The sequence below is a fragment of the Danio rerio genome, chromosome 14 (genome assembly GCF_049306965.1).
Source record: "Danio rerio strain Tuebingen ecotype United States chromosome 14, GRCz12tu, whole genome shotgun sequence".
Lineage (NCBI taxonomy): Eukaryota > Metazoa > Chordata > Actinopteri > Cypriniformes > Danionidae > Danio > Danio rerio.
In genome coordinates this window covers 37,861,156-37,875,162 of record NC_133189.1, presented here as the reverse complement: position 1 = coordinate 37,875,162, position 14,007 = coordinate 37,861,156, and the positions used below count along the sequence as shown (strand labels likewise).

At 35.2% G+C, this 14,007-nt stretch overlaps 3 protein-coding genes and 1 non-coding gene across 10 annotated transcripts in view; 3 read left to right on the top strand and 1 right to left on the bottom strand.

The window, feature by feature from the left end:
- The first annotated feature begins 1,963 nt into the window (after positions 1 to 1,963).
- Positions 1,964 to 4,035, top strand: rpl39 (ribosomal protein L39). The gene is given in 3 exon segments (NM_001002078.3): positions 1,964 to 2,044; positions 2,246 to 2,349; positions 3,822 to 4,035. Coding segments are annotated over 3 exon segments (156 nt in total). The 5' UTR covers positions 1,964 to 2,041; the 3' UTR covers positions 3,871 to 4,035.
- LOC137487656 (small nucleolar RNA SNORA69) lies at positions 2,447 to 2,580 on the top strand. Its single transcript, XR_011006306.1, has one exon. It is a non-coding gene; the product is annotated as a small nucleolar RNA SNORA69 (small nucleolar RNA).
- On the bottom strand, positions 3,243 to 6,309 carry sowahd (sosondowah ankyrin repeat domain family d). Its single transcript, XM_021481216.3, has 2 exons — positions 6,071 to 6,309; positions 3,243 to 5,616 (listed from the first exon to the last, which is right to left on the bottom strand). The coding sequence occupies exon 2, from the start codon at positions 5,518 to 5,520 to the stop codon at positions 4,450 to 4,452; it is 1,071 nt and encodes a 356-aa protein (XP_021336891.2). The 5' UTR covers positions 5,521 to 5,616; positions 6,071 to 6,309; the 3' UTR covers positions 3,243 to 4,449.
- A 1,502-nt stretch (positions 6,310 to 7,811) lies between these two features.
- septin6 (septin 6) overlaps positions 7,812 to 14,007 on the top strand; it is a 30,223-nt gene continuing 24,027 nt past the window's right edge. For 6 of the 7 annotated variants that reach the window (XR_225093.6, XR_012389384.1, XR_012389385.1 and 3 more), the window contains exons 1-2: positions 7,812 to 7,885; positions 10,073 to 10,187. Coding sequence is in view for 4 of the 7 variants with exons in the window: in XM_005173240.6 (XP_005173297.1) it covers positions 7,841 to 7,885; positions 10,073 to 10,187 (160 nt within the window). In the remaining 3 variants the exon portion in view is untranslated. 7 annotated transcript variants of the gene reach the window in all.

Here is a 14,007-nt window from a genome sequence, read left to right as displayed (position 1 = left end):
GTAGTATTAGGACTTGTTTCAATAAATGCAGCGATACCCTTAATCACAGAAATCCTTGTGTGAGGAAAAAATAGGCCACATTCAGCATGTTTCTTTAAATGATCCATTAATTATCTATCCCACTAATTCACCCTGCTAAAAAAATAGGTTACCTTCTCTTTTTTTTACTGTTTTTACACAAGTGGGCCCAATTTATTTACCTCGCATAGGGCCTCAACCCTCCAGGCCAGCACTGCTGTAGATTTAACGTTACATTCTAAGACTTGTGTATAGTTTAATGTTAATGCGTTCACCTCACTAGTTAGATTGTTCATGCCACTTTTTAAAAACTTGACAGGCTTCTTTTATCAAAACAGTAGCTAGTGCGAAACGCATTTCTAAACTAGAACTGACAGCTATATTTCCCAGGAGAAAGCACATGTAATTTGCACTGCAATTCTGATATAGTTACATAAAATATTTTTCAAAAACCTTATTTATTTACTTGTAACAACAACTTTTTTTTCTGGACCACTTTAATATTGTCAACCAAATGCATTCAATGTTTTGACAATATAGGCTACTACATAGACCTCTGGAACAAATGAAAACACAATTCAGGTGTTTAGAAAGACAACTTTATTCTGTTTGATTTGCAAACTCATCTGATATTTAACCAAAAGAACGAAAATGGAGAAACCATTGTAATGCGCGCACTCACAACTATAAATCGTGGTTGTCTTGAGCGTGTTGTTCTGAATCCTTATTTGCTCAACAACCTATGTCACTTATAACAATTCATAATATCTTCACTGTAAAAAATGTCTGTTAATTAACAGTTTCTGTATTTTGTGATTCACAAGTGTTTTCTGTTTATTTACGGTTGGGAATTGCATTATGGGATGTTGATCTCTGCTCTGTCCACTTTTGATGTTAAAAATTTACTTCTATTAATACATACCTTCAAGTATATCAAACTTCAGATCTCCTCAAGTATATCAAACACTGATTGTTACTTTGCTGTGTATTTCCTCAAATGGATTTCTTTTTTTTTTAATAATCTTTTTATTGTTTTTAGCATAAGAAATAATCAACAACATAAACAGAACAGAAAACAACAAAAATAAATAAATAAATAAAAATAAGGGGGGGTTACAAAGGCCATTTCAAAATATACAAATAGTCAGACACAACATAATACAACATCATCCAGAAAGCATAAGGAAATAAATAGAATTAAATATGAAACAAAAATAATTTACAGAGAAATGCATAGGCTCCACAATTCGACTTACTCCAGACCAATCTCACTTATAAAGAGTTACAAGTTAGCATTACTGATATAGAACATAATTGGGCTCCAGATTTTTAAAAATGTGTTTAGTTTGTTTGTCATCCCAAATCACATTTCCTCCATGGGCAACACGTAACTTAAGCTTCTAACCCAAATTTCGAAAACAGTCAAATGGATTTCTTTAACAGATATATTCAAGTATATCAAACATTAATAGCTTAAAACATTGAAGGCACACCTGCAATCAAGGCTTACTGTATAAAAGCTGAAGCACATGCTTAACTGACTTGCTTATATTGAATGTCTTAGGCCCCTTATTCTCAACAGAGGATAAAGTAAAGGATTTTGGTTTGTTATAGTGAACCCATCAATATACTTTGTATGGTAAGATATGAATCTAATTTATTCCTGAACAACGTTAGAACAATACTGTAGCTAAGAAATATAGCCAAGAGAGGATTCTGGTTTCCTTATTTAATTAGGGTATTAAATAAAGGCATGCAGCACAATATTCACCAAAAAAAATCTAGCTCAAAAATATACCAACTTTGACTGAGACCACAGTTAAAGAGTATTTTTGTTTTTATACTTTGCAAAATGCCAGAGGACATCAGCATCGCGTAGTGTCCTGTGCTGTTGGATCCACTGTGTGTCGCTGTGTTGTAAAGCCGCTCCCCGGCTCGTGACTCGGATATACAGCGCCAGCATTTCCCATGGTTCCTCCTCTTCGACTACCGCCATAGTGGTGAACGGATTGCGATCCCCGAAATGGTGAGTGATAATCTCATAACATCGTTAAATAAGTAGATATTTCGCCACATATCAGTCCATGTTTGTGTATTAGTTAAAGGTTTTAGTCGATGGAACTGAATATTTGTCAGATTAATGTTTGATGGAGAATGAAACGGCTCGCGGGGTGACCAACTTCAGCCATTGCAGATTGTGACGCGTTTCTTTACATGTGTGTTCCAGGCGTCGCACAAGACCTTCAGGATCAAACGCTTCCTCGCCAAGAAGCAGAAGCAGAACAGGCCGATCCCACAGTGGATTAGGATGAAAACTGGCAACAAGATCAGGTACGTTGAGCTGTTGTGTAACGTTAGCGGTGATGTTAGCTGTAGCCGCTGTAATGAACACCGCTACCGCATGCAGCTTGTGTTTAGTGGCTGCATGAAAGCAGGACGCAATTACAGTGCTAAACTCTTTTGTGGGAGTACTGCCATTATCCTGCTGAGAGCATCTTCTGCTGTGGAGTCTTGATTACTGTCATCTCTATATGACCAGTGAACGCTCTGCTGTGGAGACATAAGCATTGTATATATTGAGAAACTATGCATTTAAGTGAGCTTTGCTCAGTCTTTTTAAAGGGATTAATTGCCCAAAAACTGACAATTGTCATTTACTCACCCTCAAGTGTTTCTAAACCATTGAGTTTCTGTATTCTGTTTACACAAGTTATTTTGGAGAATGCTGGTAATCTGTAGCAATTGACTAATGTCGTTTATTTAAAGGTTAGTGGTTAATCTTTTTCTGCCATTGAGATGTCTTTTTGTGTTTAGAAACTAAAAGTTTTGGAAGTAAGGTAATAATGAGAATTTATTTTAGGTTTAAACTGTCAAACTCCCTTCCTGGAGGACTTCAGCTCTGTACAGTTTAGTTACAGCCCTAACTAAACACATGATCAAATTAATTGAGTTCTTCAGGCTTGTTTGAAATCTACAGATATGCTTGTTGAAGCAGGGTTTGAGCGAAGTTTGAAAGCTGCACCGCTCTAGCAACTGAATTTGACACCTGTGGTTTAAACCATCCATTTAAATCTGTAGTTTACCACCACAAAAACATGCCATTTACCCACCATCAAAATAAAAGATGAAACTTTGTAGGTTATCAAGGAATTTGATGGTACCTAAAAAATCATTTTAAAGTCAATGGTGTAAATTCTTCTTCTTTTTTTTCTTTTTTTAAAAAATATTTTTTTTTTTGCTAATGTATAAAGATTTGCATCTTCAGCATAAGGTGCAGAAGCTCGAGAGTAAATTAATTGGCATTGTTTTAGGAAACTTTAAATGCATGTGTTGGTTTCCTAAACAATCTCCAACTTTGGATTCGGAAAGTGGTTGTAAAATTCAGTTGAAACTAATAAACACAACAGTATTAATGATGAAAATAAGTGTGTTATAAGTGACTTTGGTTTAGGTTCTAATATAATTAAAATAATTCAGTTTAAATAGATATAATTAAAATAATTAATGCTACTTAATAAATATTCATAAAAATGAGTGTAAAATTAAAGTAGGCTATGGCATAATTTAACTGTTCCCTCAAGTATAAATTACGTTCATGCAAAATGTGTACACTGAAATTATTTAAAGATGATTCCCAGGTTTTACTAAAGTTAAGTGGTTAATTTATTTGGGCTGAATTTAAACAAATTGAGTTGAACGGTATTTAATTGAATTTGTTTGAATTCAACAAATTATTTGCAAAAGTTTTGCCAACCCAGTTTGTTTGTCTGTGTGATGCTTTATCTTTGCTAATCTCTATGCAGATACAACTCCAAGAGGAGACACTGGAGAAGGACCAAGCTGGGCTTGTAAACCACTGTTTACTTCAGCATCCCCCTCCATCTGTTCCCTGCCAGGACCACCAACTCATCCAGAGCTGGAGAGAAGCCATGCTATCTGGAACAGCAGTCTCTCTTTTGTACAGATATTCTGGTTATGTCCTTGCTAAACAATAAACAATTTGTCATCGAACCAGAATTATGTGGATTTTTCTCTTTTGTGAAATGGCAAATGCCAAAGTTTACATTCTCCATTGAGTGGTTATGCAAGAAAACAAATCTGCTTTTATATTAATACACTTCATTTTAGTATTTTTCTGATGTATAAGCTTCTGGTTAGTGAAACAAGAATCACTTAATACCAGCTGTATTCTGTTCCATTATTATTTATAATGTAGACTACAATCCTTTTGAAATCTCTAAATTGTCTTCATGGTTTAGAATTTAGGTGTGAATCTAAGCAAACAAAGCATCTCCAGTATTACAGTGTTTATTTAAAAAGACAAATCATATAATGCACAGCACTATTACAAAGTCAATTATTTGCCAGTCTCACCAAACAAATTGTAATTAATGCACCAAGTATTAACCCGTAAGCATTACATTTGAAGTCTCAGATCTTTTCAATCAGTCCTGCACTGTACAACAACCTCTTAAATGATCTGAATCTCTGGCGTGTGATTCCTCCAGAGCCATCCACCTCTGCTTTATTGTCTTGAGCATGTTCTTCAACCGGCTGTGCTTGACTTGCACTGTTGTTCACATTCAAGTGTCCTACAGTGTGTTCATCATCCCAGGCTCCCAAAAGCTCCTTCATTTCTCTCGGTGCTTTTTCCTTGAGATATTGCCATGCCCTTTTCCCATTGTAGTCCATGACGTCTATGTTGGCACTGAATGCACCAACTAAAACCTTAACCACCATGTACTGTTCATGCATGGCAGCCACATGAAGAGCAGTCATACCTCCACTGCCCCTCAGGTTAACGTTCACTGACAGACCCTCCTTTTCAGCATGCCTGAGAAGCTGAAGCAGTGTCTCGTCCCTACCATTTTTGGCCAACCAATGAAGAGCTGTAAATCCACTGATAAAGTCTTTTCTGCTCAGTAAACTGGGATCTTCAGCCAGAAACTCCAGCATGGTGTCATAATTTCCATCCACAGCAGAAAGCATCCACGCGTGCTCCATGGGGTCCAAAGCCCACAGCTCATAGCCGCAGTTCAGGGTGTCGCCATACTCCGCGCTTTCCTCCTCTTCTGACGATTTGTGTTTGGATAATAAAATACTTGACAATCCAGATCCGTTATTCAGAAATAACTCCTTTAGATACTTCTTTCGCATAGCAGGGGTGAGGGAGCCTTTCTCCGAAGCATCCACTGACAGTTTGCGGGAGGCGCCCGGCTCCCAGCCCTCCGGCGGTTTGTGGAGCTTGGATCTGCGCGAGGAGGAGGCAGCGCTGGACGCGGGAGACACCGACCGAGGACCATGCCTAGACAGCCGCTCTTCCAGATGTGCACGGAACTGGCTTGCTATTCTGTTTTTGGGGGAGTCCGAACTGTTTGCGTTGTTCCCTGAGGCGTTCGTTTCTTCTCTTGGTTCTTCCGAGGGCAGTGCCTCTGCTCCCGGAGGGGCATTAAAATGTCCCTCATTAGAACTGATGGCCCCGTTGCAGTTCCCCTCATACATACTGGCGGATCCCCGGGAAGTTATTTACTTAGATAAGATCCAAATTGAAGAGGATTGCATAACCAGAGAAAAACCATCTTCCTTGTCTTCAGTTCTCTATAATTGCCCAGATTTGGGTGGGGAAGAAATAAATGTAACGTTATCAAGTTTAAATTACAACAATAGATAAGTCGTTTATTATTAAAATTGGGATTTCTAGAAGGTTATTAAAATGTATAATATTAAAACAAAAGAAAACGACTTAGTTTTCTCTTGGGGGTAAAAAAAGCTTCCTTGTTTTTGTTCCTCTTTATTTTTGCTTTTAAAACAAAACATTCACTCCAAGTTAACGTATATTTTAATTATTAGCCTACTTTATTTCATTTTTTTTTACCTTTTAATCTAGTTTACCCCTTGATGTTTACGTTTTCGGGAATTGTTTTACTTTTAATTAAAATGTATTTAAATAAACAAATGTATATAAACAAATAAATAAATTACATTCTTGTTAACGTATGATATTTGAGAATCTCTAACATTAGATTTCTTGATGAAAGTAAGTGAATCTAACCTGTCTCTCAAGTAAATCATCCGTTGATCGTGTCACCTGTTGTCCACACAGTTCGTCTAGATATTCTTGTCTCGTCCTGGTAAGTCTTTCTGTTCTGACACAGCTCAGCCATTGTTGCGGTTTATGGATTTTTAACGCATAGTTAAACGGCAAGTGTTTATTTCAGAGAAGCAAAAAGTTGTGTTGGCTAACCGAAACTATTCGTGTGTGTTCTTCCTCAGTAACCATTTCCGATGTCCTCCAATCCCTCCCCTTGATAAAGTCTAAAGTTCAAATACCAGTGACTAAATCAACACTTGTCTTCATACCCACAACACTGGCCACTAAAGGCTGACGCGTTATAAACTGGTTTTGTTTATCAAACATATGCAAAATGCAGTAAGTTCACAGGACACTCTTTGCAAATTGTCTGTTTAAGTAGCCCAAAACACCTTCAAAAATAAAGATTAATGTTTGTACAGCATTTTAAGTGTGTGGTTTTTAAGGATTTAGTAAACTTGGTAGAAATATAGTAAAATTGTGTCAGCATTAGGTTACTTAAAAGCACAAGTTTCAGTGAATAATAGTAACCTAAAATACTCTGGATTATAAGTAAATTTGACTTAAAATAGGGTTGCCGAACTTAATTTCAAGTTAAAATTGAGTTGATGTTACTTGAATGTGTAATTTGAGACCATGCAAAGTCTAAAAGAAGTTTGAAATACTCAAGGCTGATGCAAATAGTTGCCTCGTTTTTTCATTAAGTAAAACATACACAGCATATATATATATATATATATATATATATATATATATATATATATATATATATATATATATATATATATATATATGTAATTTTTATTATTATTATTTTTTTTACAGTTTATTGGATTGATATAGTACTCATAGGTTACATTATAGCATGTAGCATGTAATTTGAACAGTCTGCTGAAAATTTGGACTTGCCTATCAATTTTGAATTCATTATGTCTCATATAGGTGAATTTATACATAAAAACAATAGATAGCCTAACGATTAGAGACTCATGAATAGAAATAATCAGTCAGCACTTAGGCCATATTATTGCTGTTTATTTTTTTATTTATTTCTAAATTGCCATATGTGTTTTTAGTAAATCTCAAATTTAATTAAAAATCTATTTTTTTCTCATAATTATTAACATTTTCTGTTTTCTCTCTGTTTAAAATACCCTCCCCTGATACTATTTTCTATTGTAAATTTATAAAGGCCTAGTGTATTAGACTAGCTAGGATTCATCATATTTACATATTTTTGTTTTGTTGTTTTGACTACTTCTGTTGTTTCTTGTTTCATTTTGGATAAAAGCGTGCAGTGCATATAATAAATATATTTAAATTATAATTGGAACGTTAGACTACAAGGCCTACATTGCAGATCTACATTAATATATTTAATGCTTATAAAGAGAAACTCAAGTTTTACACTATTCAGTATCCTTTACTATAGTTAAACCTAGAAATGTGCGTTTTAGCTGTTGAGCTGAAGACAGTACCATTTAATAAAATGGGGGTCATATTGTGACACAAAGGTTTGACTTTCACATGTTTTTTGGGAGCAATAATAATCAAACAAGTGTATTTTAGACAAAATTTCACGTTTGAACATAAAATCACATGTCATAACTGTGCTATTGCAAAATGAACAGAAGCCGTTATGGGGTCAGTGATGAATGGTACAGTCCATCGTATGTGAGTAGTCGCTGTAGCTTCAGTTTGCGTGCTGCTGCAGTTTCCTGTGAAGGTTTGATGCAGGAGAGAACCATGGCGGCCACTGAGATAGCACGACAAGCGGTAAGAGCGCTCTTTTGTTACTAAGATGTGTTTTCGGATTACCAAACTAGACTTATGTGTGTAAATCAGCCATTTTAGATGGAGCGAAATATACGTTAGTAGAACCCAACAGGTTTCGCTTTTCATTTATTCGTTAACGTAACGTTAACGGCCCATTATCCACAAACTGGTCAATTATGTCTGATAATAAACAGCTGCTGTTGTTTGTGGACACGATTAGAAAGTATAAGCACACTCGCTGCTCATTTGAAACGGCATTGGTTTCCCCATTTAGCTTTTTTTGGAGGGGGAAATAGATAGATGTTGAGGGCCAACAATAACTGGCGAACGTAACGGTTTGAAGTGTCTACTACCGATCTATTTTCTAAACCAACGATAAAATACTATTATATTCTTAAACATTACCGTACGTGATTCCAGAATCCATTTAATTTAACCGCGTTTAATAAAGCTGTAATTAATTGCATTAGCATCCTTGCCTCTTTTGAACGCTGGGCGTTGTCTATCATTAAATATTTCGTGCACTCATGTCAGAAACTGACATGTAAACCAGTTTCAGATGTGTTTTGTAGCAGTCTGTGTTCTGTGCATTTGACGTCTCTAATGCAAGTACGCACCTAACGTTAGCAAAGGCAGCAGACACAGGGCTGAGTTCAAAAGCTGATAGATGAGATAAACGACGTTAAGTCAGTCTTTACTAGAGAAACCAGACATCTGAACCAGTGTTTTCTGGTTACAGGGCAGCCACTGGGGTGTTCCAGTCATGATGGCACCCCCTTTGATTCCTTACAGTTGTCTGGTTTGGGAATGTTGCACATGTGGGTCAATTGTGACAGTTTGTTCGGTCAATAAGATGCTCTCAGTCTGGCTTCTCTCAGTTGCCTGTTTTGTATTTAATGAGCAGTGCAATTGGTTGTTGATGTTTGACTGTTATATCTGTTTTTTTATTGGTACTACAGCTAACATACAAACGTGTGCTGTTGATCAAATGTTTACTGTTAATTTCAGTTTAGCTTAAATGAATGGTTCGTTCTAAATCTCAAAAGTTGTGGGTATTTACTTGCATTTAGGCAATCCAAGATGTAGGTGACTTTTATATTCTAGTAAAACATTTTGACATTTTTAAGTTTTAAAAAGTAAAATCATAGTTCTTGGTAAATCATAACATGCAAGTCAGTGATTACAACACTGAGATTAAAAATAAAAAGGCCCATGGGATAAACTAAATTAAGCTCGATCACTAAACTCTTGTGAATTCACTCAGAAGTCTTTGAGGTTGAGTCTTGAAGTAATCTTTTTCTGTTTCTTGCACTACTAAGGATTTTCTTGATAACGCTTCAGTGTATAACCAGTGGCCATGGGTGTTTATTTTATATGTAGACTGTTTTTTTTAACTTTTATAACACTGGTAGCTATTAACTTTTATTATATGAAGCACAGAGGGCTGCATTTAGAAATTATTTTTAATGTTCTGCTGAAGAAAAAAAATTGCTTGCATATTGGAGGGCTTAAGTGTAAATGTATCAAGAGGGAAATTAAAATTGAGTGAGCTATCGCTTTAATGAAATGTTTCCATTTGCATATTGGATTTTTTTTTTTAACATTAGACCTTTTCTGACTGAATGCTTGCCCTTCTTTTTTATTATTCTAGCAAAAATCCACTGATTTGGCACATTCACTGTGCTCCTCGTATAGGCCACACATATGCGAACACCCACACACCAAAGGATATGCTGTAAATGTGGGCAGACAGCCTTTCCTGTCAGAGTTTTTGCAGACCAGGTGTGAACAATGGCAGAGGAAGTGCTGGAGTGGAATACAGATCAAAATTTGACATTTGTGTTTAGTTATTGACAACCGTTTTGCTACACAAGTATCTTACAGGTTACTTGATAAGGGAAACATTGGTCTGCAACTGCAGATGGTTTACGTGTTTGTTTGCCTGATTGTGGTTTCAAGAGTTGAGATCAGACAGGAAAGAGGAAGTGCACAGAGGAGAAACTAGAGATCTGTACTACAGTATTACAAATTGTACTGGGTTTGTTTTTAAATATTTTTTGTATTCTTATAAATGCATACAAAGACTTTTTTTGCATTGCTACCAATGAGAAACTGTTCAAAGAATCGATTTTTTTAAAAGTTGTCTTGCTTGTTTCATTTATATGCTTTGCTTTTCTTGTATTTTAGGGAGAGGGTGCACGTGCTGTCCCACTCTCTGGTCATGTTGGCTTTGACAGCATGCCGGACCAGCTGGTCAACAAGTCCGTCAACCATGGTTTCTGCTTCAATATCCTCTGTGTGGGTGAGTGTGTCATGTGGGAGCTCCTTTTTACTTGGGGCAAAACTAAGCATTTGCTTCAGTCTATGTCACACCACTCCACTGCGTACACATACTGATTTTGTCCTGTGACCCACTTACTAAATACTGGTGCACTGATGGAGAGCAGTTGCAGGAACTTGGGATTTAATTTCATACTATCAGTTAAGTGATAGTATGAACGAAAATCATCATTAAAAAAGATTATTGCAAGTTAGTTTTTTGAGAATGCTGGTTTGCAATAAAATGCATCATTTAGGGAAAATTACAGAAGCCGAAAAAGGTTAAACATGATATGAGTTAAATCACATACGCAAATAGAAAAACCCTAACGAATTGAAAAAACATCTTCAACACGCACACACAAATTCTTACAGCACATGCAAATACAGAAACAAGCTGCAAGTAGGGTACAACAGTCAGGGTATCTTCTGTCTATTCCATATCCATTTTAAATTTTTGTGCACAACTTCTTGCACACCCTCAAATACAGTATATGCTGCTCAAGCGCAGATTTTGTTGTGCACTCTCAAATAAACGCTGCTGAAATGCGATTTAGTGCATTTATGTAACAAGTATGTCTCCAACATTTATTAGATTTTTTAGGAATATTTATTAATGTCTCCAAATAGACCTACTGAACAGCATTGATGCATCCTGAAGTAAAGTGAAACGGTCATAAACTCCAGCAAGATAAAGTCATTGAATGCCGAACCGTAGACCTTTATCCATAAGTAAAGTATAATTATGGATACTATTCATTATAACTGAAAGCTATGTTGTGTTTGCTGGCCTCGCGGATCACACAGCCCTATCAGTCAGTCAGTCAGCATGTAACCTTTAAAGGATTAAACAATTAACACACAGCACTACGATGATTACAGAAAAGTTTGCTCTGTTTTAATTCACTTACATTTTAATACGTTTTGGTGTGATTATAACCTGCTATAAGAAAAGTAACAGCAACAACTGAAGGTTTTTAATTAGAAGCTGTAATGAAGCTGTGGCAGGAACGATTTTTGGTGTGGTGCTCCTGCTGCTCCACCATGAATGAATGTAGCGGAAACCATGCAACCGAGCCATTGGTATTGTCAGTATAACATGCCATTTCAAAAAAACAAAATATTAATTTACTGTTAATTTTGCCCTTCTTCAGATAATTAGGCCTAAAATTATACAAACAAAAAAACAAAGGACTTCCTGGTTCATGATTTGTCACTTTTGGGGTCCCCCCGACATCTTTTTGTTGCAGTTTGTGCTATTTGCAGCATGTTTTTGTATTTGCATATGTCGTGAGAATTTGCATGGTCCTCTGTTCTCAAGTTGCTGGAGATGTTTTCTTAATTTGTTAGTGTTTTCATATTTGCATGCGTTTTTATTTTATTTATTTATTTATTTTTTTACTTGCACTGCAGCATGTTTGATCTCTCTTGACCGCCAAGAGAAAACTGTTTTGTCCCTATGTGTTGTATTGATAAATTTGTTGTGGGAATAAATCGACGTTTGAATTGGATCAAAACTTATTGAACAACAACCATGAGACAATTTTATTAACTTTTTTTTATTTGATCCACTTCAAATGTTGACTATCGTAAGGATGAAATAAAAAGTCTATTGCATATATTATGCTTTATCATTTATTAAGTGGTGTCACAAAATAAAGGGTTTACAGTAATAATATTCTTAATCTAAATGAGCACAATGTTACATTCCATTATGAGGATGCAGACAGAAACATGAATAACAGCATCGTGTCAGTGAAAGCCAGATGGCATTTTTTGATTGGACCAGCACTGGTGTCTTTGTATTTCAATTCATTTAATGTTGAGGTGTAACACATGTATGCCAAAGAGGATGATATTCATAAAAAGCACCAAAGCATACTGGGTAATCTAATGTGGTGAGAGGAAGAGGAAGTAGGCCTTACACAAGGCAGAGATACATGTGCAGTAATGTGGGTTACACCTGGGTCTTAGTAATTATACATAAACTTGCCATTTAAAGGGATGGTTTACTCACAAATAAAAATTTATTCACAAATTTCTTCTCAGTTTATTTTTTCTGTTGAGCTCAAAAAAAGATAATTTAAAGAATGTTGTAATCCTGCAACCGTGGACATTCATACTAGAAAATAACAACTGCTATGGGAGTCAGTTGTCCTATTCAAAATATCATCTTGTGTGTTCAGCAGAAGAAGCTCAAATAGGTGTGTTACAAGTAAATTATGACTTCAAAAGAGTATCTTTTTGTTTTGTGAGTGAATTGTCCCCTTTAAATGTTGACTAGTGAAAAGCATTCTCATAGCTTAAACAGCAGAGCATGGTGCAAACTATGTCATGCACTGCCATGTGATTTTATAACAGGTGCTGTTTTATTTGTCTGTGTACATATGAATGCAATCATTTTAGTTTGCTAAATGCATAAACTACCATAAAAGTAGTAGTAGTTTTGAGTTTATTAGAAGATTTTTAAAGAAGCAAACTACCAAATCTTACATGCACACAATGATATTCTCTCACTTGTCATATTGATTACCTCATGGTCACACGGCTATTTAACTATAGTGAAGCCTGACTCAATATATAAACAAGCAGTTATAATTATGGACTTAAAGCAAATGTAATGGCATCATTGTGACGTTTTATGTAGAAATAAACTTTTTAGTTTTATTAAATTTATTTATCATATATATATATATATATATATATATATATATATATATATATATATATTTTTTTTTTTAAGATCTAATCAGTAGGCAACTGCAACTGCTAATGGTGACTGTCTTGTACCAAAGTGTAAGACCTCTTTTGGTCAATCTGTTTTCTTTGTTAAGGGAACCAAATTGTGTAATAATTTGCCTGTTAGCCTAAAATTATAAAGTAATATGAATATTTTAGTAGTGTTCTTAAACGGTTAAAAACAAAACAGCAGTGTTTGCACAAATATGTCATGCCGCCTTTGCTTTTGCCAACAGCAATTGTATGTAAAGAATTATAATGTTATGTATGTGTATCTATTTTATTTACATTTTGTCAAGTCAAGCTTCTTGTGGACAGATGTTGAGAATTAGTGAGCTTCCAAAACGCTTAATAACATTTGGTTGTCCAGTGTAATTGTGATGTTCATGTCAAATAAATAATAGTAAATAGTAAAAATCTGTACTGTTTCATATTTGCTTGGTTAATTGTTAGTATGTTTAAATATCTATAGATGCTTGGACTGAAGATTATATATTTTATAAATAATAAAGAAATGTAATAATCAAATATTTACAGAATTCTTTCACCTCACATTTAATCCATATTTAGTTTCTGGTAAAAGCTAGCTAATTATACATGAATATACATATGATTTTTTTTTAAATCAAGATAATGGCTAAAGAGATTTTATAGCAACCTATGAAAGACTGGCGAAAAATGTCTAGAAACAAGTTTTACTCAGGAATTGATTGTAACAGTTGCTAAGAACTAAAACACATTTTCTTGGTAATATACTCCATCTTTGTTTTGTTTTCAACTTGATGATGCTCTCTACCTGGTAAGAAACCAATAGTTTCAAAAATGCAAGTAAACTCTACAAGACTTTGTTCGTGTACCTGCAGTGCTGAATATTCGTCATGCATTTTTTCACTTTGCAGTTTGAATTATTTATAAACCGTCATTGTTTCAGATTCTGTGTTAGCAGCATGCACTAAAGTTTATGGCATCTGTCAGAGCTTTTATCCCAATTTAGCCAAACCTCTGAGGAAGAAAGAACAAAGAACGCTCTAGAAACTAAAGTGAATTTGGCAAAGGACTGTTGT